Consider the following 26,014-nt stretch of genomic DNA (forward strand, 5'->3'; position numbering starts at 1 on the left):
GTCATCTTTTTCGTGCATGCTGCCCGTAGTAACGAGTTATTAGACGTTATCACGTCAATATTACCCCCATCAAGATATAGCTCAATCGATTCTACTCTCGACTCTGAACAAACAGTTTTCAGGTTTTTAGTGTTAAGTGAAACACGGTGTAGAGTAGGTTTATAAATGTACCTAATGTCTAGAAGGCGAATTATTGCGATTCTATTCTGCGACCCTATTGGACGCCAGTCATCAAGTCCACGACGTACCACATTGGATTTTGTTACATGAAAATTTATTCGTATCAAATTCGTAAAAATAAAATGCCGAATAGTTAGTTATCCTTACTAAAATCAAAATATAATATATTTTTCTGAATAGCTTTCATTTACATATTTAAATGAAAAGGACGTGGTGGTAAAGGTTGTAAGGATTGTTCAAAGATGAAATAAAACAACACTGAACTATGTTAAAAGTTTATTGAGATCAGACTTATTATTCTACACCGCCAGCCTTTTCGTTTTGTCCCGCATGAGGATCATGCGAATTCTCGTCTACACATCCATAGTTGCCAAGTATCCTTTGGCCAGAGGGGTCGAAGGGAGATTTCTTATGTAACGTAGCCTTGTATCTTTTGCCCATTACTTCGATTTCGTAGTCGCCGCTTTCGAGGTAGTCTTTAGTGACTACGGAGCCCTTGTTGTTGACGTAGCCGATGCCGATCGGCTTGTCCAGGTAGTAACCGTAGTCGCCACGCCGGAGGTACCCTACTGGTTCACCGTTTCTGAATATGGCTTCTTGGCCAAAAAGCGCTACCTGTTGAGAAGAAGAGTGCAATTAGAAATAAAGCAATCATAGCAATATTGATAACTCTTTTATTCTCGTCTCAAATGAAGCCAAGATTCTAAAGATGTCTCGATTTTTATCGGGTCGTCGGTGGACCTCACGTCAGCATTCCATAGGAATCTTTTTTATTTATTTATTATCAATGGGCTAACTCTTGACCACAGACTAGCCAAAGGCAAAGACGTGGCCTACGATCTGCAGAAATGCCGTTCTCTTGATTTGATGGTTGCAATCGAATCCTGAACCTGTCGTCAAGTGTCAAGAAAGAATATTTCTTAATGACGCCAATGACGCCATAGAGGAATAAGTAAGGGAAGAGTTGTAACTCCATACATCAGGAAATGCAAGTTATTTGTAGGGACATCTAGCGTCATCCACGCGTCAATCACTCGTCAACTAGCGTAAATTATCAGTACTACTACTTGTCAATAGATTTAGCGACGAACAAAAAGTCTAATGCTCAACAATTTTTAGCTAATATTTCAATAGTATCAGTAATCAGTTCTCTGGTTTTCAATTCCTTCTGCTTGTAATATAAGTTTTAACCTGTTTTAATATTACATTTTTGGCAGACGCAACACTGTTGGCATCTAGTGTCGAGTAGTGGTACTCATAATTTACGCTATTTGACGCGTGATTGTAGCTAGATGTCACTACAAATAACTTGCATTTACTGATGTATGGAGTTTTACAACTCTTATCCTTATTCCTCTATGGTGACGCCCTGTTTCCTCGCTCGCGTGACATGTTCATTTCCGATGTAAGTAGTCGGGTTGGCTTCTATCGGGTGGACGTCCATCGGGTGGACGGCCGATCTCGCGTCAGCGTCCAATATGAACCTGCTATCTACCAGCAGCGGCTGATCCATACAAGCCGATTCCCACAGGCTTGCCTAAAATTGATTACTAGTAAAGTAGGTTAAGCTAGCCTAATGTAAAGGTAGGTTTATTTTTGCTCAGTGTTGCCTAGCAAAAGTTTTCACCAGCCGCCACTGCTATCTACTGTTATTAGACCTAACCTTGTCGTCGAGTGTGAAGAAAGCGTATTTCTTAGTGACGCCCTGTTGCCTCGCGCGCGTGACATGTTCGTTACCGATGTAGTTGCCATCTTTGCGGCACGCGAACCCGAGGTTGGCTTCTACCGGGTTGTCGTCCGACCTCGCGTCAGCGTTCCATAGGTGGTAGCCTGCGGATTAGTAGAATAAAATAATGTTAACTCTACGTGATATTTGCAATGATAAGTAATTCAATGTCGTCATTAATGTTACAGGGCAATGATTTTAAAATTAAAATGACACACACAAATATTTAAAAAAAAGACTGCTGGCACTTGCAAAGAAAGTTCTTACCCTTCTCAGCACTAAGCGAAGTCAAAGCCCTCCATCCAGCGTTCCTCAAGCCATGCGCGCGACTCAACGCCTTATATACCGACACAGCATTCGCCGAGGGTATATGCAGCTCCCAGCCAAGCTCGCCCGACCACCCGATGCGTAGCGCTCTGCATGTATAAGTCTTGTTGTCGGGCGAGTGGGGCGCCTTTGAGAGGTGAATGCTACGGTGAGTGCTCACGGGGAATGCGTCGTTTGAAAGACCCGCGTCGGTGAAGCGTTGGAGGATTCTCTGGCTGAAAATTAGATATATGACGATTGAAATTAAGAAAACGCTATAAAAACGGTATTATTTTGGATCATCGCATTCTTTTATTGTCATTTTTTTTATAATCCTAGCGTTTGCCCGCGGCTTCGCTAGCATTAAATTCGAAAATTGCAGAAGGCTCCATACAAACTTCCACCCCCTCCACCATTATAGGGAAAAGGGGGGAAAGAAAGAGACAATAAGTAGCCTATGTCACTCCCCATCCCTTTAAGTATCTCCACTTAGAAAATCACGTCAATTCGACACTCCGTTTTGCCGCGAAAACGGACAAACAAACAGACACACACACTTTCCCATTTATAATATTAAGTATGGATTCTGCTTTCGTCACCGAGACAAAGACTACAGACCAAACCGACTTCTTATAGCAAACGCGATCTTAGGTCAGAGATAGGAGTGGTACCTGTACGGGCCTTGCACCCTGAGTATGCAAAGCTGCTTAGTGACGTCACTCAGCCTATCTGTGTTGATCCTTCGCATAAGACATAACCACTCTTTATAGCATTCTTGGTCGGTAAGTGACGTCACGTGTCACTCATAGGCAAAAAAACTAAATAAACAAAAACCTACGCGATTGCTATAGCATTCGTGTCCGCTAATGTGTTAGGCTAAAGATGGTACCTGTGGGGCGCGCTGAACGCGCTCGTCACTACGAGTACATATGAGCCGCGACTATGTCGTTAGTTAGGCTACTTGACCCTTTTTAAGAATAGTACCTGTGCGGGCCTTGCACGCTGAGTATGCACAGCTGTTTAGTGACGTCAGTGATGGTGGCGCGAAGCTTGTGTGTGTTGATGAGCCTTCGTAGATGCGCGAGGCTGTGAGGCGCGCTGAATCCGCTCGTCACTACGTAGTACCCGCGACCCTGCGTCATTCGTTATTACATGATGTCAAATCACAAGAGTTACCTCGAATGGAACGAATGAGTGAATGAAAATGAATGTGTATGACAAATTAGTGAATAAATAATTCAGCGTTGGAGGCCTAGTGGTAAGAGCGTGCGACTTTCAATCCGGAGGTCGCAGGTTGGAACCTTGGCGCGCACCAATGAGTTTTTCGGAACTTATGTGCGAAATGTAATTTCATATTTTGCAAGTAACTTTTCGGTGAAGGAACGTGAGGAAACCGGACTAATTTCAATAAGGGTTTGGGTTGGAAGGTCAGATGGCAGTCGCTTTTGTAAAACTAGTGTCTACGCCAAATCTTCATTAGTTGTGACAACTACAGCGGACCCCAGGATCTCATGAGCCAAGGATAACATAAGGAGGATGATGTAACATTGCAGCGCTTAACAGTTAAATAAATAAATAATAAATAAATATTGGGGGACACCTTACACACATCAAACTATCCCCAAACTATACTCCTATTTTTAATTAGCCGGAATTATTGTAAACAAAAGTGTGACCGGTGCTATAAAAAATTTGCACCATTCGAGGTATTAAAATTGCTGATATTTTACAGGTTTAATAAAAATCTTTACATATTCCACTACACAAATAATGACTCTTTTTAAACGAAAATCAATTGAAACACTAAACGTTTTGGTATATTTATTGAAATTAAAAAGCCGTTTTTGTCGGGTAGTTTGTATATTGCACTGATATTACTGTGGAAATGTACCTGGGCGACCAAGTAGCGGGCCGCTAAACATTATTTTTTAGCAACTTTTGAGACTAGGTGGCAGTGATTTTTAATTACTAATTAAAACCGTCTTCTTCAAATGCGATGGTGGTAATAAATTGGTTTTGTGAGTATCTGATATGACAGGACATCGTCTATTTTGGACCGATTTCTATATTGACTTGCATGGGATCATAACATAATATAACAGTCATTGTGTTCGATCGCTTCACGATTTTTAAGTATGTAATAGAGTGATCGTTAATAACTGGTTAAAAGTAATTTGATTTTCTCTCGGCCCTTACTTTGAGAACCACTGACTTGAGCTGCACGTGTTACTTTGACAGTGACAGCAGTTTGTTTACGTTTATTCCGTTCAATTCGTAATGGGACTATAGATAATTACATACAAAGAGGATCGAGTATTATAGAGAGTTACTGTCAACGTAAAATGTGTAATCACAGTGCATAGACTGCAATCTCTCGACACAAGCTTAAAACTTTTGAACCTTAGTTTTGACAATTTGGCCCATATTGTTAGCTTGATATGTTAAAATGTCAAATATTAATATTAGCGCCATCGAGCCGAGCGTTCCCCAAAGGTGTAACGCCATCTAGGCCACCGTACCTTTTTCTCTAGGGCTTTGAGGTACGTTTTTTCTTAGACTTTATCCGTCTATACGGAGTTACATATGTCTTTGATTTGATACATATATACATAGAAAACATCCATGACTCAAGAACAAATATCTGTGCTCATCACACAAATAAATGCCCTTACCGGGATTCCAACCCTGGACCGCGGCAGTTACCGACAGTATACCGATACAGGCAGGCAATTATGGTCGCGCGATAAATGATAAAACATCTGGCCGTCCCTATCGCACTTACTAATAGTGCGATAGGGACGGCCTGATATTTTATCGTCTATCGCGCGACCGTGCTACCCGTGCAGGTGTCATATTAATCAAAGTTTTATTTATTTATCCGTGCCAGCTTTCGTGAATCAACCTGTATAAACTACATACATGATATGGATTGGACAATAGGGAACTTGACTGTAGCTAAAATGAAATATTTTATACCATGCACGAAATAAAGCATCAGATAAATATAAGAAAAACATGGATAGAAGTTATTTTTAAATCAGTTCAACCTTACTTGTCCAATCATGTACACAAACACTGCTGGAAAACATTATATCAATTTCTATTTGATAAGTCAAGTATGGCAACTTATCGTTATGAACAATCGATATTAACATTTGAGTTTGTATAGCTTGGAAAAAGTGCGTTGATATTAATTACAGTAATTTATCAGATTTATTAACAGACTTCTTTACGATACCTCTTTACAATAAATATTTTTTCTACTCCCGTACTTGTTATTCTTGAGTTACAAGGTCGTGCAGAGAACTTTAAAACCCTACATAAAAGATGACAGGACAAGTCTATCTAGTCTATACCCTGAAAACATTTAGTAGCAGTAGCACGATATAGCTGTTAAAGTTCAGTAAACACATTGCTACCAACTTAACACTTTCGAAACCGGGCTCTACGCGGCGCCACGACATTTTCGCTACATACGGGGAAACCCATGTAATCGGCTACGCTTCTACGAGCGGTGTGCCCGACAGTCGGGTTCTTGGTAGCGAAAGTGTTAACAAACCAATCACTTCATCGTAGAAAACTAAAATGTTGCCAACCTTAGAATGTCAGATAAAGCCTGGCATTCGCAGAGTCGAGTCTCGTTCGTTTTCTGCTGCGTTCATTGGCGACGCATCGAATCGCATTCAAATGTATGAGAACTCGATTCAACTCGGCTCGATTCGTCTTAGTGGCCAGGCTTCAGAGAACCATACCATAGACAGTTTTATTTTCATGTTTGCACTCAAACTGCATATTCAAAATGGTAGGCGGTCCACTAGATAACTAAGATGACTGGAATTAGGTATTTGTTGAATTTATAATGTTCTTTCAAAGTAAGTGCTTGGTCGTAGAAAAAGTATTGTATGCAACGGTGTTTAACTGAGTCAAAAAATGCTCGTGGCGTCTTTATTAACAATTTTCGGCTTCGCCTCAAATTGTCACCCACGCCACTCACCTTTTTTGATCTCTTTTAACCACCAGTTGCATAAAATACTATTACTATCAGTATAATTTTTATTATATATATGTATAAAGTAACTAAGTTGACCGTGACGTCACTCAATTCGATTTCATATTAATTCCATATTAGCGAGACGTTAAAATTCGTTTTGACAGTTGTTAAAAAGAAGCTGATTTGACTAGGAGGCAAGTAGCCTATACCTTGAACACCGGTTCGTGGAGCTGGCCTTTGCCGCCGTCCAGGATGCTGACTGTCACATCAGCCTCTACGCCGCCCTTGTCGTTCAACATCAGTGTGTATACGACCCTGTTAACATCATTTTATATTAAACCATAAATCTAAATATATAAAAGAAGAAGCTGACTGACTGACTGACTGACTGACTGACTGACTGACTGACTGACTGACTGACTGACTGACTGACTGACTGACATATCAACGCACAGCCGAAACCGCTGGTCCTAGAGATTTCAAATTTGGCACGTAGGTTCCTTATGTAGTGTAGAGGAGCACTAAGAAAGGATTTTCCAAAATTCACCTCCTAAGGGGGTCAAATGGGGGTTCAAAGTTTGTATGGGGAAACAAGATTAGTTTGACTATTTTATTCGAAACTTCACAGGAAGATTCCTTAAGACATATGACTGAATACGTGTTTCAGGTTTTTTGAAAATTTAACCCCTATAAGAGTGAAAAGGGGGTGATAAAGTCAAAAAATCAATATGGGTATCGTTTTTATGGTTTATCGGGTCGCTGATCACGATAAATACAACGTTTTTAAAATCTAACGAGGCGGAAGTGAAATACCTTCTCCCCTGTTGTGTTGCAATGGGGTTTAAATATCAAAAATATATGTAAAAGAAGATATTGACTGACTGACTGACATATCAACGCACGGCCGAAACCGCTGGTCCTAGAGATGTCAAATTTGGTACGTAGGTTCCTTATATAGTGTAGAGGAGCACTAAGAAAGGATTTTTCAAAAATCGCCTCCTAAGGGGCTCAAATAGGGGTTCAAAGTTTGTATGGGGAAACAAGATTAGTTTGACTATTTTATACGAAACTTCATAGGAGGATTCCTAAAGACATATGACTAAATACATGTTTCAGGTTTTTTGAAAATTTGACCTCTAAAGGGGTGCAAAGGGGGTTAAGTCAAAAACACAATATGGGTATCGTTTTTAAGGTTTATCGGGTGGCTGATCACGATAAATAGAACGATTTTAAAATCTAATGAGGTGGAAAAGTAATTTTCTCCCCTGTTGTAGTGTTATTAGGGTTAAAATATCCAAAATAGCCATAAGAGGAGCACTAAGAAAGGATTTTTCAAAGTTCACCTCCTAGCATGATAATTTGACAGGGGCAAGGACGGGGACAGGGACGGGGACAGGGATAGGGACGGGGACGGGGACGGGGACGGGGAAGGGGAAGGGGACGGGGACGGGGACGGGGACGGGATAGGGATAGGGATAGGGATAGGGATAGGGATAGGGATAGGGATAGGGATAGGGATAGGGATAGGGATAGGGATAGGGATAGGGATAGGGATAGGGATAGGGATAGGGATAGGGATAGGGGAGGGACGGGGACGGGGACGGGGACGGGGACGGGGACGGGGACGGGGACGGGGACGGGGACGGGGACGGGGATAGGGACGAGGACAAGGATAGAGATAGGGACGGGGATAAGAATAGGGATTGGGGTCGGAATAATCGGTCGGCAATCTAGGCAGTATAAAATGCAGGTGGCTCAGTGGGAAGGGATTATTAGTAAGTAGGCATCGGCGAGTATCCTGCATCCGTGATAACTATTATATTCAATGTGCTGTAAGAAGATGGTTGTTTGCTTTCCTTTTATATGTTTACGTTTGCAATAAGTATAAGCAAAATGGAAAAAATTGTAAGCGATAACGCAAGGAAGTACTTTTTACCCTACCGACCATAGCGTCAAGATACTGGCTATGTGGGTTGTATGAAGTTTCCCCAGTATAAATATTTATATAGGTAAAATACATACATATTCGTACCTACTACCTACGCTGTGGTCGCTGTGTAACAATTCTACAATCATTGCAAGAATTTCTTTTAAAACAATAGTAATAATTTTAAGGTACAGTCAGCCAAAAAACAGTGTAAGGTTCTTGGCTGACCGTACAGCAAATAGATCAGTTACAATGGCCCTCCAGTCGAGAATTGCCCCGCTTTACCTTAATCGAAACAATCGCGGACAGATGTACCTACAAAGAAACCTACGGATCCAAATGAAAATCTTATTTTTTGTAAACGTTTCAATAAGAATACTTTTATTACGCGGGCGAAGCCGCGGGTAAAAGCTAGTTAAATATAACAAAGATCATACCATCCCATACATTAAAATGCGACCGCCTACGAACGCGCTTACACTCCACCACACATAGACGGCGCGCGCCACAAAAAATGCCTTGTTGCCACCGATTATTTGTAGATTGGCATTAAGTATCAATTCCGAGCCGTAAATCTATCGTAAATTTATGTCAAAAGTGACACTTAACGCCATCTACAAGTATAAGCGAAAGCTACAAAACATTTTTTTTGTGGCGCCATCTATGTGTGGTGGAGTGTAAGCGCGTTCGTAGGCGGTCGCATTTTAATGTATGGGATGGTATGATCTTGTTATATTTAATTTATGATTAAACTTCCGCGTTTTGAACACATTTTAAAATATTAATAAAACATAATTCATTAACTTATGTATTTTTATGATATAGGAGGCCAACAAGCAGAGAGCCCAGCGATCATCACCGCCTATGGACACGCGAAACACCAGAAGGGTTGGAGGTGCCGGCTTTCAAGATCTTTTCTTGAAGGTTTTTCCACAGTTTAGCCACACCTCGGACAATGACGATCAAATATATGAGAGCATTTCTTTTTTTTGCTACTTTTATGAAGTGTGATATTTTTGAAAAAAAAAGATATTTCTACTCAGAATTACTAGCTTTTTCAATCCTAGTAGTTAAAAAATTGTCCCAAACGATTTTTTCTTATTTTGTTACCATTTTCGGTACATGTTGTATGGGGTAACAAAGGAAAGTAACAAAAATGTATGGAAATTCTGGGACATTTTTGTCTCCCAGTGAGATTGAAAGTACTCGTGATTCTGAGTACAATTGACCTAAAATTCCCTAAAACAATCAAATTTTTTTTATTGGCACAAAAAAAAAGAAATGCTCATGAAAGAAACGCGTTCCTACACACAGTTTAAGCTTTTGTAGGCGAACACGTACCATTCTTGTATGAGTGAGACAAGACAGGTCAACAGGTCGCGTTCTTGATCGGTAACTGTGAGGTAACCGAGAGCGGGTAGGCGGCACTTAATTATCAAGTAATTATGAGCTATATAATCCCCATCCATAAATTATGTTACGTGTCTTACTTGTCATCTCTCTTAGACAGGTCAGCAGTGAACGCGAGTTCGGCAGTCTTTTGCGCGTCGGGCCCGGTGATGTAGAACTTGCCGTAATAAGACATGTTGAACAGAGCAGCGCCATTTCTGCACGCCAGGGCTTCTTCCTGGATCTGAAAATTGTTTTTTTTAATTAAGTCTTTAGCATAATTTGGGCATTTTCAGAATTTGGGACAGGGTAAGTTGTTAACAAAAATTAACTAGCTGTCAGTTTTGTGACGACAATTAAGCATAAAATCTGTCTAATAATTTACTTTTTTCACATTTTAAATGTAGATTATCGCTTAAAGTTTATGTAATTACACAAAAACCATATTTTTATAGAAATTTCATGCTTAATTATCGTCACAAAACTGACAGTGAGTTAATTTTTGTTAACTTACGCTAATAGGGGGGTCCCAAATTCTGAAAATGCTCGTTTAAGGGATACATTATCAGTGCAACATCAGAATATCTGCGATCTAAGCTGGCGACAAGTTAGTTCAACTGTGATAACTAGGTGTACAGGAATATAATACCCACACTAGGGAATAAACCGGCGATTTAAGTCGGTCTTGGTGTGATATCTATGAACATGACATAACTTATGAATTACACTAGTAACTTGCGTGCTGTTGCGCAGTCGCGTCTCCTCACACAAGCTCACCTATGTCTGATATACATACGAGTAGGTACACTGTCTAATATAGCTAAACGCTATGACGATATAGAGATAGCAGTTCTTACATCAAAAGGCTAAATTGATCTTCTTTTGTTTTAATCCAACTGCGCATCTCATATTCTGTTAAGTTCGAATGCATTTTTATCTATTTCAGAATACTTACGATAGGGAAGTGCTTGGAGAAATCGAAAGAGTAATCCCCTTTGACTATCTCTTCGTATCGCGTGTCTGTGTTCTTAGGGAAGTTGTTGCTGCCATACCAATCGTACTGCTGCACTCGCACCTGTACATAAATAAAATGACTGTGTGAATGTTTTGTATGCAATTAAATAAACTAATACATAAAACTAACTCTTCTTCCTCCTACCCTTATCCCATGTTATGTGGGGTCGGTCCTTCCTCTTCCATTCTCCCCTATCTCTCGTCATTTCAACACTCACATCTTTCTTTCTCATGTCCTCTTTCACACAATCCATCCATCGTTGTTTGGGTTTACCCCTCCCTCTCCATCCATCAACATTCATCTCCAACATTCTTTTGCCTATATGACACTCATCCCTCCTCATTACATGACCGTACCACGCCAACCTGCCACTCCTCATCTTTTCCCTTATAGGTGCAACTTTCAAACTTCCTCTAATATACTCATTCCTGATCCGATCCATTCTGGTCACTCCACACATCCATCTCAACATTCTCATTTCCGCTACGTGCACTCTCCTTTCATCCTCCACCTTTGTCGCCCAGCATTCAGATCCATACAATACAACATACATCCATACATACATAAAACTAACTATAAGGAGATAAGGAGTTCTCATCATTAGGTAACACCACACTGTAGTTCTTAAGCTGAGTTTAGACGTGCAAGTTATTGCTGCAAGTTTTGAGGCAGAAGTATATGCAAGAAAGAGATGCAGATATTTGCCACTCACTCTTACCTATAGTTGCGTCTCAAAACTTGCAGCAATAACTTGCTGGTCTAAACTCAGCTTTAGCGTAGGCCTCGTGACTGCTCTCGCAACCAGTCACACTGCAGTACCTGCTAGGTAATCTAGAACGGTACTTACGATCTGTCCGGGAAGGAAGAGCCCTGGGCGCTCCCAGCCACCCCTGCTCTGCATAACAGCCCCGTCTTCAACCAACTCCTGATGTAAGGCATCGTGGCTAGTATCTCGGCCAGCTAGCTTCTCATCATTAGGGAAGACAACGCTGTAGTTCTTAGCATACGCCTCGTGGCTGCTCTCTCGGACCCAGTGTGAGCGCGACATTTGAGCGGGCGAGAAGCGGCGAATGTCGAAGGTAAACATGTTGTATTGGGGCCTGGAAATGGAATTGATATTCAGTTGAAACTACAAATGATGTTATACATACATACATACACATATAATCACGCCTGTATCCCACAAAGGGCCTGTATCCCTGCCTACCAGAGCACATGAACTACTAAATTTCAGTGCTACTCTTGGCAAAAAGGGGCTGAAAGAAATCCAAATTGTGACATTGCAGTGACAGGTTGCCAGCCTCTAGCCTACGCCACAATTTAACCCAGTCGACTTCCCCTCTTCACCCACGGGATGAAAGGGGGTGGTGAAATTCTTAACCCGTCACCACACGGGTTTCTAACATTAATTATCAAATTTATCTTGGTTACTCTGCTGAAATGTTTAGTATTACAGTTATGTGAAAGACTTTTAAATGTACCTAATACTGATTGTGAGAAATAAAGTAGGTACCTAAACATAATAAATAAAGTTGTTATTAAGCTTTTTTTGCCAACAAATGACTAAATTTAGCTTACAAGATATGAGCCTAATTAAGATTAAGTTACAAGACTAAAAATAATAATTATTATTACGTCATAGATGAGATAGTAACCAAGTGTTCGTTTACATGTTAACAAGTTCACTGTCCAAGCAATATAATACATACAGGCATGCAGTCTCAGTAAGTCTTATACCTACGTCTTATTACAAACCAGTAAGGTTTGCAATAGTGAACGTGTTAAAAGATGTAAATAACTACGTCAATAATCTAATTATAATTCTCAGAGTAAACAATACGATAAGAAAAATGCGTACTGTTGTCGATGTCCGGTGGATATTATTGTTGTTTTTGAGATAAGCCCGGATTTCAGAGATCCGGGGAAGAACATTAATTTACATTTAAATACAGTAGCGGAAAATAATGTATCATATTTTTTCGGACACATTTGCATACTTATTTCATTTATTTTAAAAAAACGGCTACTGCGATGTCGATAAAATTTACAATATGGGTGCGTATGAAAAAATAATTAATTAGGCAACTTAAGGTTCATTCTTAAAACAATTTTTTTTTTCGTACCACGTTCAATTCGTATGCCGAGTTATGCAGGGTAGGCCTGCGGGTCTCAAATAGTAAAATAATTATTACTTCGTGCAGGACTTTTTAGAAGGTTTCCTGAACTTGCACATCATTAGCATTACGGGGAAGTCTTCGGTCGCCAATTACTTTTACTAGACTATTCGTTTATTTATCTAAACTTGTTGCGCAGTATTTTTTTTATACTACGTAGGTGGCAAACAAGCATGGTTAGCACATGATTGCCGCGAGAGTATGACGCCGCGAGATAGACTACTTAGAAGAAGACGTGTCATCTATCTCGCGGCGACATACTCTCGCGGCAATCATGTGCTGCCTACTGGGTTCTCATGGACCTAAAGTTTCAACGAAGAATAAATATTACCTGCCAGTGAGAATCCACTCCGCCATCTGAACGCCACAGCCAGCCGAGAACATCATACCAGCGGAGTTGTAACCGCAGTTGTGGTAGAGACCTGAAATATCATACTAGTTAGTTTCTGATAAGTTGATAACATATTTTTCTTATGGTGGTGCAGAACTTGTCATAGAGGCGGATGCATCGAACCGTAAAAAAACGTTTGATCATATCATTCGAAAAATAGGTAATTAAGAACGAGTGGCGTTACATTAAAACCCTACTAGCGGCGACGACAACTAACGACTCAGCCACGACATTGGTCTAAGCGCAACAGCGGTGAGCGGCGGCCATACATTGGAGCGAGACACAGCGATGAGACTTTTCATTCGCACGTATGGCTGCCGCTCACCACTGTCGCGCTTAGACCAATGTCGTGGCTGGGTCGTAATGTGTCATATAATCTAATGGGAATGAAAGGTCGCATCGCATTTCCTCGTTCCAATCCATAGTAACTACCGCCACCACCGTGGCTGAGCTTTCAATGGATTTAAAATTAAGAGCCGGTTGCATCAAACCATCTGTCACCGTTAAAGCGTTCGTAAAATTTTATTGTATGGGAAGTTCCATAGACGTCTGCTGCGTGACGATGATGTGTCTGTCAAATCAAACGTGGTTGATGCAACTGGCCCTTAACCATACACCATTTCCTCTTATCAGCTGTACACACTAATATCACTCACCGAATACATAAGGGGCATAACGACGCCATAATTTCAACACTGGGGCCGCGCTCTCATGGTGGATACATCTAACTCACCGAAAACATTAGGGTCTTCTCCCAACAGCGGTTTGTGGTCGGGCGTGAAGGATTCCGGTCCGCATACTGTGCTCTTTACGCCGATACCAGCGAGTTTGGGGCATAGCGACGCGGCACTCTCCATGTGGACCCCGAATACGTCCCAGTCCAAATCGTACAGGTGGAATTGTTGATGGTCCGAAAGCTGGTAGACAGAAACAAATAATAGTATCTTGTGCAACAAGGGAGGTAAGGGGGATTTTGTCAAGGAGTGTCAATAACTCGCGACAGCCGCATGCTGGAGAGAGTTATAGACACGAGTTTACAAAATCCTTACCTCCTGAGTTACATACAATATTTTTCATCACATTTGAGAGGAAAACTCTGAGGAAAAAATCATAAGGCAAAACCTTAAATGGATGACGCGAAGTGTCAAATCGTATGGGTTGAATGGAAACACACTTGTAATATAAGGCTTGTACCTTTCGAGAAACGGGCCCCTGTAGTCTATCTTCACCTATAATCGGATTCGTTCTTAATTACAAACGCTTTTCGTATCTTGTATCTTCAAGTACAGGCTGACGTCATGGTCCCGGATGGGGCAGTTGCGGACTTCTGGAATGGCTTCGCTGACGACTGCTTGCCTAGTCACTAACGATAATACTTAGACGATACTTAGACGTAAATAAACACAAACCTCGTCAAGCACAATCGGGTTATTCTCGTATCCTCCAATATTACAGCTTTCTCCCTGTATCTTGAAGTACAGGCTGACGTCATGGTCCCGGATGTTGGGGCAGTTGCGGACTTCTGGAATGGCTTCGCTGACGACGTAAGCGTGCTTAAAGGGGATGAGCGGCAGAGCGGGAACGCCCGCGAAGCGCGCCACACGCGGTCCCCATGCACCTAAGTTAAAAAAATATTCTCGGCTATAGCACAGTAGCACAAGAGTACTATCGTACACTATGGCCACTCCCGCTCCCCGCTGAAAGTGCCGCCCACCCCCTCTCGGTTACCTCACATTTACCGCCTGTCAAAAACGCGAACAGTCGACCTGTCATATTTCACTCATACAAGCATAGTACGCGTTCACCTACACGAGCTTAGAATGTGTGCTAGGAACGCGCCTCTTTTATATATTTGATCGCCAGTGTCCGAGGTGTGGCTACAGTATACCAAATATCTATATAACTTCGTATAGACAGATAAAGTCTAAGAAAAAAACGTACCTCAAAACCATACAGAAAAAGGTACGGTGAGCTAGATGGCGATACACCTTTGGGGTACGCTCGGCTAGATGGCGCTAATATTAATATTTGTCATTTTAAAACATATCAAGCTAAGAATATGGGCCAAATTGTCAAAACTGAGGTTCAAAAGTTTTAAGCTTGTGTCGAGAGATGGCAGTCTATGCACTGTGATTACACATTTTACTTTGACAGTAACTCTCTTTAATACTCTATCCTCTTTGAGTATACTATACATACATACTACTAGTACAGGTCAATTCACAAGAGCTGGCACGAATGGAACGAATGTTTGAATGAAAATATGCATGTGTGTGACAGATTAACCAATAAAATGGTGGCTCTTGACAGTTACGACTGTATACCAATACAGGTGTCACTCACACAATCAAAGTTTCGTTCGTTCCATTCGTGCCAGCTCTTGTGAATTGACCTGTATGATCGAACGTGTGATAATTTATAGCGTGGATTATAGCTCAACTGCTGCACAATATATAGTACCTCCGCAGTTGACGACGCACTTGGTCCTGATGAACCCCTGGTCAGTATGCACGCCGGTCACCTCCTTGTTGCCGAGTATGTTGTGCGAGTAGTGTATGTCGTGCACCGGGCAGTTTTCATACACCTGCAAAGTTGAAAGGCACATTTTACAAGGCAAAGATGGAAGTAACTAGTGCGGAGCGGAAAAAGATATATTAAATACTATATATTTTTTTAAGTGAAACCATAGAATAAATATAAGATCATACCATCTCATACATTAAAATGCGACCGACTAACAACGCGCGTACACACACGTAGATGGCGCCACAAAATATGTCTTGTAGCTTGTAGCTTTCGATTATACTTGCAGATGGCGTTGTGTCACTCTTGACATAGATTTCTGGCTCGAAAGTGACACTTAACGCCAAACTACAAATAATCGATGGCAACAAGGCATTTTTTTGTGGGGTGTAGTGTATGCGCGTTTTTAGGCGGTCGTATTTTAATGTATGAGATGGTATGATCTTTTTATATTTAATCTATGGTGAAACCCACGACGGATTACCCATTAGTTTGTTCAGAGACTCAACTTTGAAATAAATTTAATAACTATCTCGGTCCGTTCCGGACAGAGCCACGATAAAACACTGTTCGCCGATTACCGTTTGGTGGTTACGGTTTTGGTATTAGGTGTCACGTTACCTTTCCTCCATTCTGAGTGATAACTTTAATCAGCGCTCGCACGCCATGTCAGGATCGATGGTCCCGTCCAGCGGGGAATACAGCGCCATTTGGAAGACCGTCGGGTCCAGCAGGGAGAAGAGCTTCTGTGCTTCATGTGAGCCTAATATTTCCAGGAGTATTGTGTCTGTTAGTTACCTTTCCTCCGTTCTGAGTGGCAACCTTGATGAGCGCTCTGCACGCCATGTCAGGATCGATGGTCCCGTCCAGCGGGGAATACAGCGCCATTTGGAAGACCGTCGGGTCCAGCAGGGGGAAGAGCTTCTGAGCTTCGTGGGGGTCCAGCACGTCGCTTGGGATTCCTAGTGCTTTGCCAAGCGTGTGCAGTCTCATGTATTCTTGAGTTCGCACCTAGAAGAGTGCACATAGTGAAATTTGGTCTCTTGTTAAGAATATGTATCTAATTTTAATACAAGTCAAAATCATGTAACGCTCATATTATATCTGGGTATTGCTACGTTGAATAGTGCAAGAGTACAAAATCAGAAGCAAATGCATGACATGACTTCTCACTCCAGCATTGGTAAAGACATACTCCGTTCGTAGCATTCGTAGTCGCTGGACTTAATGTTTTAATGCACTGTGGTCGAAAAGCTACCGGGCCCTCTGTTCTTAAGTAGATTCCATCTGCAAACCAGGTGGACCAGCACAACTTTCGCTCTAACACTCGAGTCCACACTTGAAGTCGCGTTTGATGTACGAACTCGCGCGCGAAAACGCCCGTTGTGCTAAACCATCAGGAAAATGGATCTGCTACGAGGATAACACTGTAAAAAAGTTGGTAGTAAATGTACCTTGCTACGTGAGATGAACATTCCTCCATTATTAATCCAGCCCGCGTAATCGCCGGATTCCTTCTCAAGACCCTCATAGACTCGGCGAGAATCCTGCAGCAACTTCACTTCGAGGTCGCAAGGGCGCAGCGACCACACCAGACCTGTGGATATATTAGTATACTTTAATGGAAGTTGGAAGAATCTGACCAATGATTACTTCATTTATTTTGAGAACAATTTTCCTACACCATTTCAAATAGTACAAATATGTTTATGTTCAAGAATGATAAGAAGTGATAAGCTTGTTGTAGATATTATTCATCAAATGGACGCATTACTTAGTCATTTAGTCAATGAGAATGTTAATGTGTTGATAATGGGTGACGTGAACATAGATTTTATGAAATGGTCAAAACAAAGGCGGGATATTTCGGGATTATTAACTAGGTATGATTTGGTGTCCATTGTCAATTTTGCAACAAGAATCCAGGGTGACTCGAGTACATGTCTTGACCACGCATATACCGATTTACCTCGGGATTCCATCTCAGTTCGCCCACTTGATACTTGTATTAGCGACCACTGTGCTATTTATTTTAAATTGTCGGTTCAAAAGCCAAATAATCAGACACGGTACGTAACAAAAAGACTAACTGGCAGGGTACAACAGTTCATTGATAACGTAGCATATGCTGACTGGTCTAGTCATTCACCATTGAGTGATAATAATAATCATTTTGAAATGTTTTTTGATCGGTTCCGTAGGAAATTTGAGACTTTCTGCCCAATTAAAAAAGTTCTTATCAAGCCGAAGGATAAGATGTGGTTAAATGAGGAAACTGCGAAGAGCAAAGAATTTATTTTATATTTAGGGATGCTAGCGAAATTTTATCCGCACAATGATAGCTTATCACAGTTTATAAATAGTTATAAATGTAAACATAACTGTCTACTAAGTAAAACCCGGAAAGCTTTTATGAACAATGAACTTGAGTCTAGTTCGAACAGAACCCGTGCCTTATGGGATATAATTAAAATGGAAACAAACAAGAGCCGCGTAGGTAGCGGGGCCGAGCTGAGCGTACTGCGCCGGGCGGTATGCGGCGCGCACGGCTCCAGCCGGGAGCTGGCGGACGCGCTCAACCAGCACTACCTGAGCGTCGTGCGCGACACGCCTGTGCGCCCTAGCCTGCCGGACGCGGTGCGCCTGCTGCGTGCTACATGCCCCTTTCAGGCGTCTACCATGTTTGTGGCACCATTCACAATTCAGGAGGTATTCAATATAATAAAGAGAATTAAAGCTAAAACAACCAAAGACATATATGGTATCCCGACGTCTATTCTACACAACCTACCTTTAAACTTCATTGATGGATTGTGTGAGCACTTTAACTACTCCATTCTAAATGGTCACTACCCAGACTCGCTTAAGAATATAAAGGTGACTCCGGTTTACAAGGGAAAAGGTGCCAAAGATGTAATGAAAAGCTACCGCCCAATATCCCTTGTACCCGCAATCTCCAAGGTCTTTGAAACAGGTCTCTGCGACAGAATAGTTAGATTCTTTAGCATGAATGGGGCCCTCAGCAAGGAGCAGTATGCCTACCGAGAAGGCCGATCTACAGTGGGTGCAGCGCGCGAATTGCTTGCAACTATTCTAGATCATTTGGAGTCAAGAAGGTACGTTGCCGCTATTTTCTTTGACCTCTCTCGCGCATTTGATCTGGTCGATCATACACTTATAGCTGCAAAATTGGAACATTACGGCATACGTGGAACGGCCCTAGATATTGTGCGGTCCTTTTTAGCAAACCGGAACCAAATAACGGAAGTGGATGGTGTCAGGTCTGATCCAGGATCTATCGGTGACAGGTCGGTTCCCCAGGGCTCCAATGTAGGGAACACCGTATTCACATTACTTATGAATGACCTCCCATTCCAAAGTCCAATCGTAAAGTTTATTATGTATGCAGATGACATATGTGCAATAGTTCACGGATGCGATCACGAGGAGCTACAGAGTAACATTAGAGACATTACACTTAAATTACAATTTTGGTTTGACGTCAACGGCATGCAACTGAATATAAGTAAAACAAACCTAATACACTTTTCACTCAGCTGTGTAGCGCAGTCGACACTCGATATCGATGTCGATGGCGATCGAATTGAACCTGTGCACCATGCTCGTTATGTAGGTTTCACGTTCGATAAAGGTTTGCAATGGGGGGAGCACATCGACGCCGTATGTTTGAAACTCAACTCTGCCTATTATGCTATATCTCGCCTAAAGCGGACGTTAACACGGCAAAATTTAATGACTGCGTACTATGCCTACTTCCATACACACCTGACCAGTGGAATAGATTTATGGGGCTTAGCGGCTGACAGAGACAGGCCGTTTTTGATTCAAAAAAAGTTATTCGCCTTATATGCGGAGTTCCTCCAGATGAGACGGCCAGGCCACTCTTCATTCACCTCAGAGTGTTGACAGTGCCTTCTCTCTATATCGTCGAGGTGGCTAAGTATGTGAGAAGGAATCCGAATGAATTCCCCTTAGCACGAAGTAACTTCGCAAGGAGGAAACTGGGGCTGGCAGTCCCCGCACATAGACTGCAGAAAACGGGCAAGTCTCTCAAGGTAATGGGCGCTAAAGTGTACAATAAGATTCCTGAAGCTATCAAAAATGTTGACAATGAACGCCAATTTATACATAAGTTGAAAATGTATTGCCTAATGAAGGCCTATTACACAATAAATGAGTTCTTTGATGAATGAAAATTTAGCTAAAAATTAAACATGACCTAAAATGCCATAATAAAATTGTATTTACGAATTCTTATTTATTATTATTATTTTTAATTGTAATTTCATTGATTTTCGAATTGTGTTGTAATTATTGTATTGATATCACTTTTCTGATCATTACTATTATTATTTATTTTTTAATGTACAAAATGGCATCAAGTTCCTTAGATCAAATTAGACATCATTTTATTGGAATTTTATTTGAAAGATTGTATTTTTATTTTTTTTATTTTTTACATAATTGTAACAATGTTTGACGGTGTATGATTAGTACCAATAAATGTATCTATCTATCTATCTATCTATAGGCGATATAGCATAGACCGTTCGCGTAGAGAAGTGGGTAAGTTTTCGATTGATTGAACAAAAATCCTCGGTTCTCCAAAGTAGCCATCCAGTCCGAGATATTTTGTTCTCTACGGAAAAGCCGAAAACATTGCCTACACGAAGGAATCACTGTGATCTAAAAATAAATTAACGAAATAAAAATTATAAGGTACAGTAGCCAGTATAAATCTAAAAGATGACATCTCGCTCAAGTGACCTCCCGAACCTACAGAAGTAGTGCGAAAAGATTTGCCTTCGTATTGTTACGGAAACGTACGAACGTGTCATGCTATTTCAGTCAGTCTCAGTACAAGATGTACTGACTTTGACTGAACTAGCATGACAAATACGAACGTTTCCGGAACAATACGAAGGAAGCTAGGGATGTACCGACTAGTCGCCGACTAGTCGGGAAAGCCGACTATCCGGCCACTTTTGTAGTCGGAGATTAGTCGGCGACTAGTCGGCAAAGAAGGCCGATTAGTCGGCATTTCATAAGTGATAGAAAAACAGTACAAAAATAAATCAACAGGTGATGTGGTTGTATTATGTACGAACTTGTTGTGGCTTAATTAGTCAAAACAACAAATATCTGTGATCATCACAGAAATAAATGTCCTTCTTAGGACTATCAATTTCATAGGCAGGATCACTAATTCACTACCTACTATGCCAAACCGGTTGTTAAAAATGAAAAATGTATATAAATATTCTCATAGACCTTTGAAACTGTAAGACAAAAAAAAAACATGAAAAGCGCGAACAGAAGACCAAAAATGATATTCAAAATGTGAATATAGTAGAAAAAACTGTTTTGGCCGACTAGCCGACTAGTCGGCCGACTAATCGGCCACTCCAGCGCCGACTAGTCGGTAGTCGGCCTAGTCGGCCAAATCAATAGTCGGTACATCCCTAAAGGAAACCCTTTTCGCACTACATGTGTACAGGGCCTGAAATCAAAGTAATGAGTAGGTAAATTAAATACCTGCTGTGTGCCAGGTCGTCCCGCTGGTGACTTTCGCTCGCTCAAGTAGCACAGCATTCACACCTCGTTTAGTAAGCTGGTACAGCGTATTGCACCCAGCAATACCACCACCTTAAACATCACAAAACTTAGGTATGTATGTATACACATATAAACATTTCAATGAAGTTCCTCTTGCCATCCATTTTAGAAGTTAGATACCTACCTACTGTTTTTAATTTGTCATACTTAACTAAGTTGGTAGCAATTTTAAATCATCGCTGAAATTATGACGTTTAAGTACAATCTGAATCCTAGGCCACTGTAGAACCGTTTCACAGTAAAAGTCAAACTGACTTCTACAACAAATAAAGCACGGTGTCAACACGACAGAGTTCTAGAGTGGCCTACTTAAACGTTGCATAGGTGGCAGTGCTCTCAAAATCAATCAAAAATAAATATCATAAAAATCATATATTTTGGTCTGACTCTACGAGACGCTTTTGAGAATCAATAAGTAATAGATATTTTTTAACATTTCATAAAATATAATAAAAAGCAGTTGAATAATTTTCACTTGATAACAATGCTATGAAAATATGTATATGTTAGGATGTACATACTACATACCCATACAACTAAATTGCAATAAGGCCTATTCGAATACAGAGCAATTCATGATAATAGTATAATGACGTGACGTTCGCATCTGATAATGTTATCGTAAGTTATATTATAATGTTTACAATGTAACATATTATAAACTTCTAAGTTCATGGAGTGAACGACTAGATAATTGACATAGATATATATAAATTAGGTGAACTAATTTATAATTTTGAAAATGTATACGGAAATGTTTCTTTTTTTTGATGTGGTTTTAAGTTCAATATTTGTACCTACTCAAGGGAACTGTAGTCATACGTTCTTAAAAATCATTTATTACTTCAGGCATTTCCCCATGACCCCATCACATATCTCATATTCAAAAACTTTATAAAAAATAAAAGTCGGTAGGTACTCCAAAGTTAATTCATATGCGTCGTTTATTTACTAGCAATATTTAGAATTGCACTAATAGTCGGTACTTATTTAAAGTCTAATGATGCAACGATAAACAAACTTACCAATAATCACAACATCCGCCGAAGAAACCACATCTTGACTCTTATTGGTAGCCAAGTGTCTCTCATTGCTCAAACGCGTCAAATAGCTACCAGTACGCGTAACACCTCTTTTTTGAACAATTTATACATATTGAATACTTATCTAATACGGGGGTAGCGTCAGATTCGTACAAAGCTGAACGCTGGAGTAAACAAGCCGGCGTATAGACGTGTTTTTAAGTAACGACCAAGAAAACAGATAAATAAAGACGTATGCAGTTAACAATCTTCTCGCCTATCAGTCAAAGTTCAATTTTTATCGAATTGAAAAGATGTTTGTTTTATTTTCGCTGTGTCACGAGTATCTATCGCGATATTTGATTTGTGTTAAAATTGGGGTACACGGTGTACAGTCAACAACACAGCTGTATACAGACAAAGTGCCAAAAATATGTATACACACCTTTATGTACAGGTAATAAAGTTCTGTATACATATTTTTGGCACTTTGTCTGTATACACAGCTGTGTTGTTGACTGTACACTAGAATGAAAAAGTGAAAAGGAAACGTATAACGTGTCTACTTTGCACAAAAATTTGCTCCATGTTATGGAAATTACGAATATTTCTTAAACTGTTCATAAATAAAATATTCAGATCAGTTGATATCAAAAGCTACTATCTTATTGGTCATAATTTTGTCGGAAAATTACGTTATACAACGTGTTTCCGGTATCACTCAAAACCTCAGACACCCCAACTGATTTTTATTTTTTTAAACTCATCTAGAGTATTCATCTTTTAATCTGATGGTTACTTTTTTTTAAATTGAATTTTTAATTTTCTGATCAGCTCTACTTGACTTTTAGCTCTACACTTAATAAAATAATTGCTAACTACCATCATAAACCATAAAACTATTTATTTGTGTACGTTACTGCAACGACATAAGGTTTACCAATAGACAGCTAAGATGTCACTGTAAAACACTTTAAAGCTTTGTCACAGTAAACTTCAAATTGGACAGGTAATCACAGTAAGCAAATTTAAACCCAATATTCAAAATGACAAGGTTGTAGTTAGGTACGAATTCAATTTGTTATGACTTATGATAAACATTAAGATTAAACTGACAAACAACGTCAAACTTGTAGCGGAAAAAATAATCGTCCAAGTAACCAGCCAGTATTAATACCCCCAAATACTGAAAAAGGTATACAACCTCTAGCAATGCGATATACACAATGTTGTATTACGAATACAATAGAATAGGCACATAAAAAATAAATAATAATACTAATTTAAATAAAAATATTACCCCCATCAAGATATAGCTCAATCGATTCTACACTCGATTCTGAACAAACGGTTTTCAGGTTTTTAGTGTTAAGTGAAACACGGTGTATATTACTGTTATATAAATTATAATATACATGTATTTAATTTAGTATATGAGTTCTAAATAATACCATAGAAATAAATGAATATATTATAAAGTCATGTTTCTGAATGGAGCATAGTTAATCAGAGGTAAAAGACATGTTTAACTTCGTATAGACAGATAAAATCTAAGAAAAAAAACGTACCTCAGTACCATACAGAAAAAGGTACGGTGGCCAAGATGGCGTTACACCTTTGGGGTACGCTTGGCTAGATGGCGCTAATATTAATATTTGATATTTTAACACATATTATTATCAAGCTAAGATTGCCAAGAGGCCAAATTGTCAAAACTGAGGTTCAAAAGTTTTAAGCCTGTCTCAAGAGATGGCAGTCTATTGACTGATTACACATTTTACTTCGACAGTAACTCTCTATAATACTCGATCCTCTTTGATAAGAGGATTCAGAGGGGAGTAAAGTAGGAACGTTTTACAGAACAGAATAATAACTTAAAGCTGTACATTCGTACCAATCGTACCCTTTAAATTTACCAACATTTGTGACTTGTAAAAATATTTTTTAGGGTTCCGTAGTCAACTAGGAACCCTTATATTAGTATATTCACTTCAATTCTATTTAAGATTCGTGGCAAGCAACGAGACTTAAAATTATGTTAGCGTACATTGTAGAAAATATTATTGAAAAATATTGAATACAATCTAAGTTTTAATTATTTGCTCGTGTTTCATCGCCCCGGTATTTCTATTAAGTACTAATAGGTAAATAAAACTGTACTTATAAATAATAAGCTGACAAGATAGTGAATAAAACTACGATTTTATACAATAACTTGGATACAAGTTTATATTTATTTACTTAATGAAATTTATTTACAATAACATTTTTGCGTCAATTAACAGATAACATTACATAGTTAAGAGTTATCTGTAGGCGACAATTCTTAACTGACGGTCATAACTCATAAAACGGTTAATAATACCTAAAATAAGGTAAACGGACTGATATTGGAACACACATATGTGAGTGTGCACGGGAATACGTCCCATTTTTTGTCGATTGCTATAACGCCGCTTTGTCAGTTTATTGATATAAAGATACAAGCAAATCTCGCCTTAATGGTAACCGACAAAGTGGGACGTTTTACTAAACACACTCACATATATGAACGAAAGTAAAGTAAGGTATTGTACTTATAATCAACGTAATACTTAAGTGATTAAAATAGTGCTTTTCTATGTTATACCCACCAGGTACTGATCCTGCCTAGTGTTTGGAATCCATACGCTGCTAATAGGGATTCTAAACGGGCCATATTTTCACTGCAATACGTGGCCAACTATTTGGTGTTTGTCTCTATCATAGACAAGACTAGTAAGAGAGGGACACCAATAGTTGCCGGCCACAAATTGAAAAAAAAATACGCCCCGTTGAGAAGGTCCGTTATAATAAATATGAATGACAAACTAACTTCTGTCAACATGGCCGCATGGTCATTGACCATACCAAGGGCCTATGCAGACGAACGCTTACGAGACGAACCAATATTGTTAGCATGCAGTCAACATGCACTTGCTATACTAGTTACATTTGGATTACAGTTCATCTGTATAGACATAGATTAAATATAAAAAGATCATACCATCCCATACATTAAAATGTGACCGCCTAAGAACGCGCATACACTACACCATACATAGATGGCGCCACAAAAAATGCCTTGTTGCCATCGATTATTTATAGATCGGCGTTAAGTGTCACTTTCGAGCCATAAATCTATGTCAAAAGTGACACTTAACGCCATCTACAAGTATAATCGAAAGCTACAAGACATTTTTTGTCGCGCCATCTATGTGTGGTGGAGTGTAAGCGCGTTCGTAGGCGGTCGCATTTTAATGTATGGGATGGTATGATCTTCATATATTTAATCTATGGTATCGACTATAGACTATCGTTGTTAGCAAATACTATAATACGTGCAGCTTCTGACGTTTCCCATACAATTGAGCGGCAACAATTTTACTAGCGCCATCTAGCGGTTCGAGTTGATCAAAGTAGTTGTTCAGACTTTTATTTGAGTAAATTAAAATAGAAAATGCTATTACTTGATCTACTTTAACATTTTTAGACGGAATAAAACAAAAAAATAAGAATTTGTAATTTTTTTTAATTTTATGCTGTATGAGACTAAACTATTTTGATCAACTCATGTCGCTAGGAGCGCTAGTGTGCCTGTTGCCAACTTTGGCACCGAGCTGCAGGTATTAACTCGTAGAGTTTACATAGTATTTGTTGTTAGCGACTTAGAATTCTTAGTATTTTCGTTTACAATATTCTGTACAGACACAGC

At 39.8% G+C, this 26,014-nt stretch overlaps 1 protein-coding gene across 1 annotated transcript; it reads right to left on the reverse strand.

The window, feature by feature from the left end:
- Positions 1–441: 441 nt before the first annotated feature.
- On the reverse strand, positions 442–22,479 carry LOC125241262 (sarcosine dehydrogenase, mitochondrial). The gene is made up of 16 exons (XM_048149650.1): positions 22,285–22,479; positions 21,179–21,289; positions 17,077–17,219; positions 16,421–16,633; positions 15,560–15,683; positions 14,509–14,717; positions 13,833–14,016; positions 13,040–13,130; positions 11,382–11,634; positions 10,475–10,594; positions 9,621–9,763; positions 6,413–6,518; positions 3,197–3,345; positions 2,174–2,448; positions 1,844–2,010; positions 442–795 (listed from the first exon to the last, which is right to left on the reverse strand). The coding sequence occupies exons 3-16, from the start codon at positions 17,095–17,097 to the stop codon at positions 475–477; spliced, it is 2,376 nt and encodes a 791-aa protein (XP_048005607.1). The 5' UTR covers positions 17,098–17,219; positions 21,179–21,289; positions 22,285–22,479; the 3' UTR covers positions 442–474.
- Between the last annotated feature and the right edge of the window lie 3,535 nt (positions 22,480–26,014).

The sequence above is a fragment of the Leguminivora glycinivorella genome, chromosome Z, assembly GCF_023078275.1.
Source record: "Leguminivora glycinivorella isolate SPB_JAAS2020 chromosome Z, LegGlyc_1.1, whole genome shotgun sequence".
Taxonomy (NCBI): domain Eukaryota; kingdom Metazoa; phylum Arthropoda; class Insecta; order Lepidoptera; family Tortricidae; genus Leguminivora; species Leguminivora glycinivorella.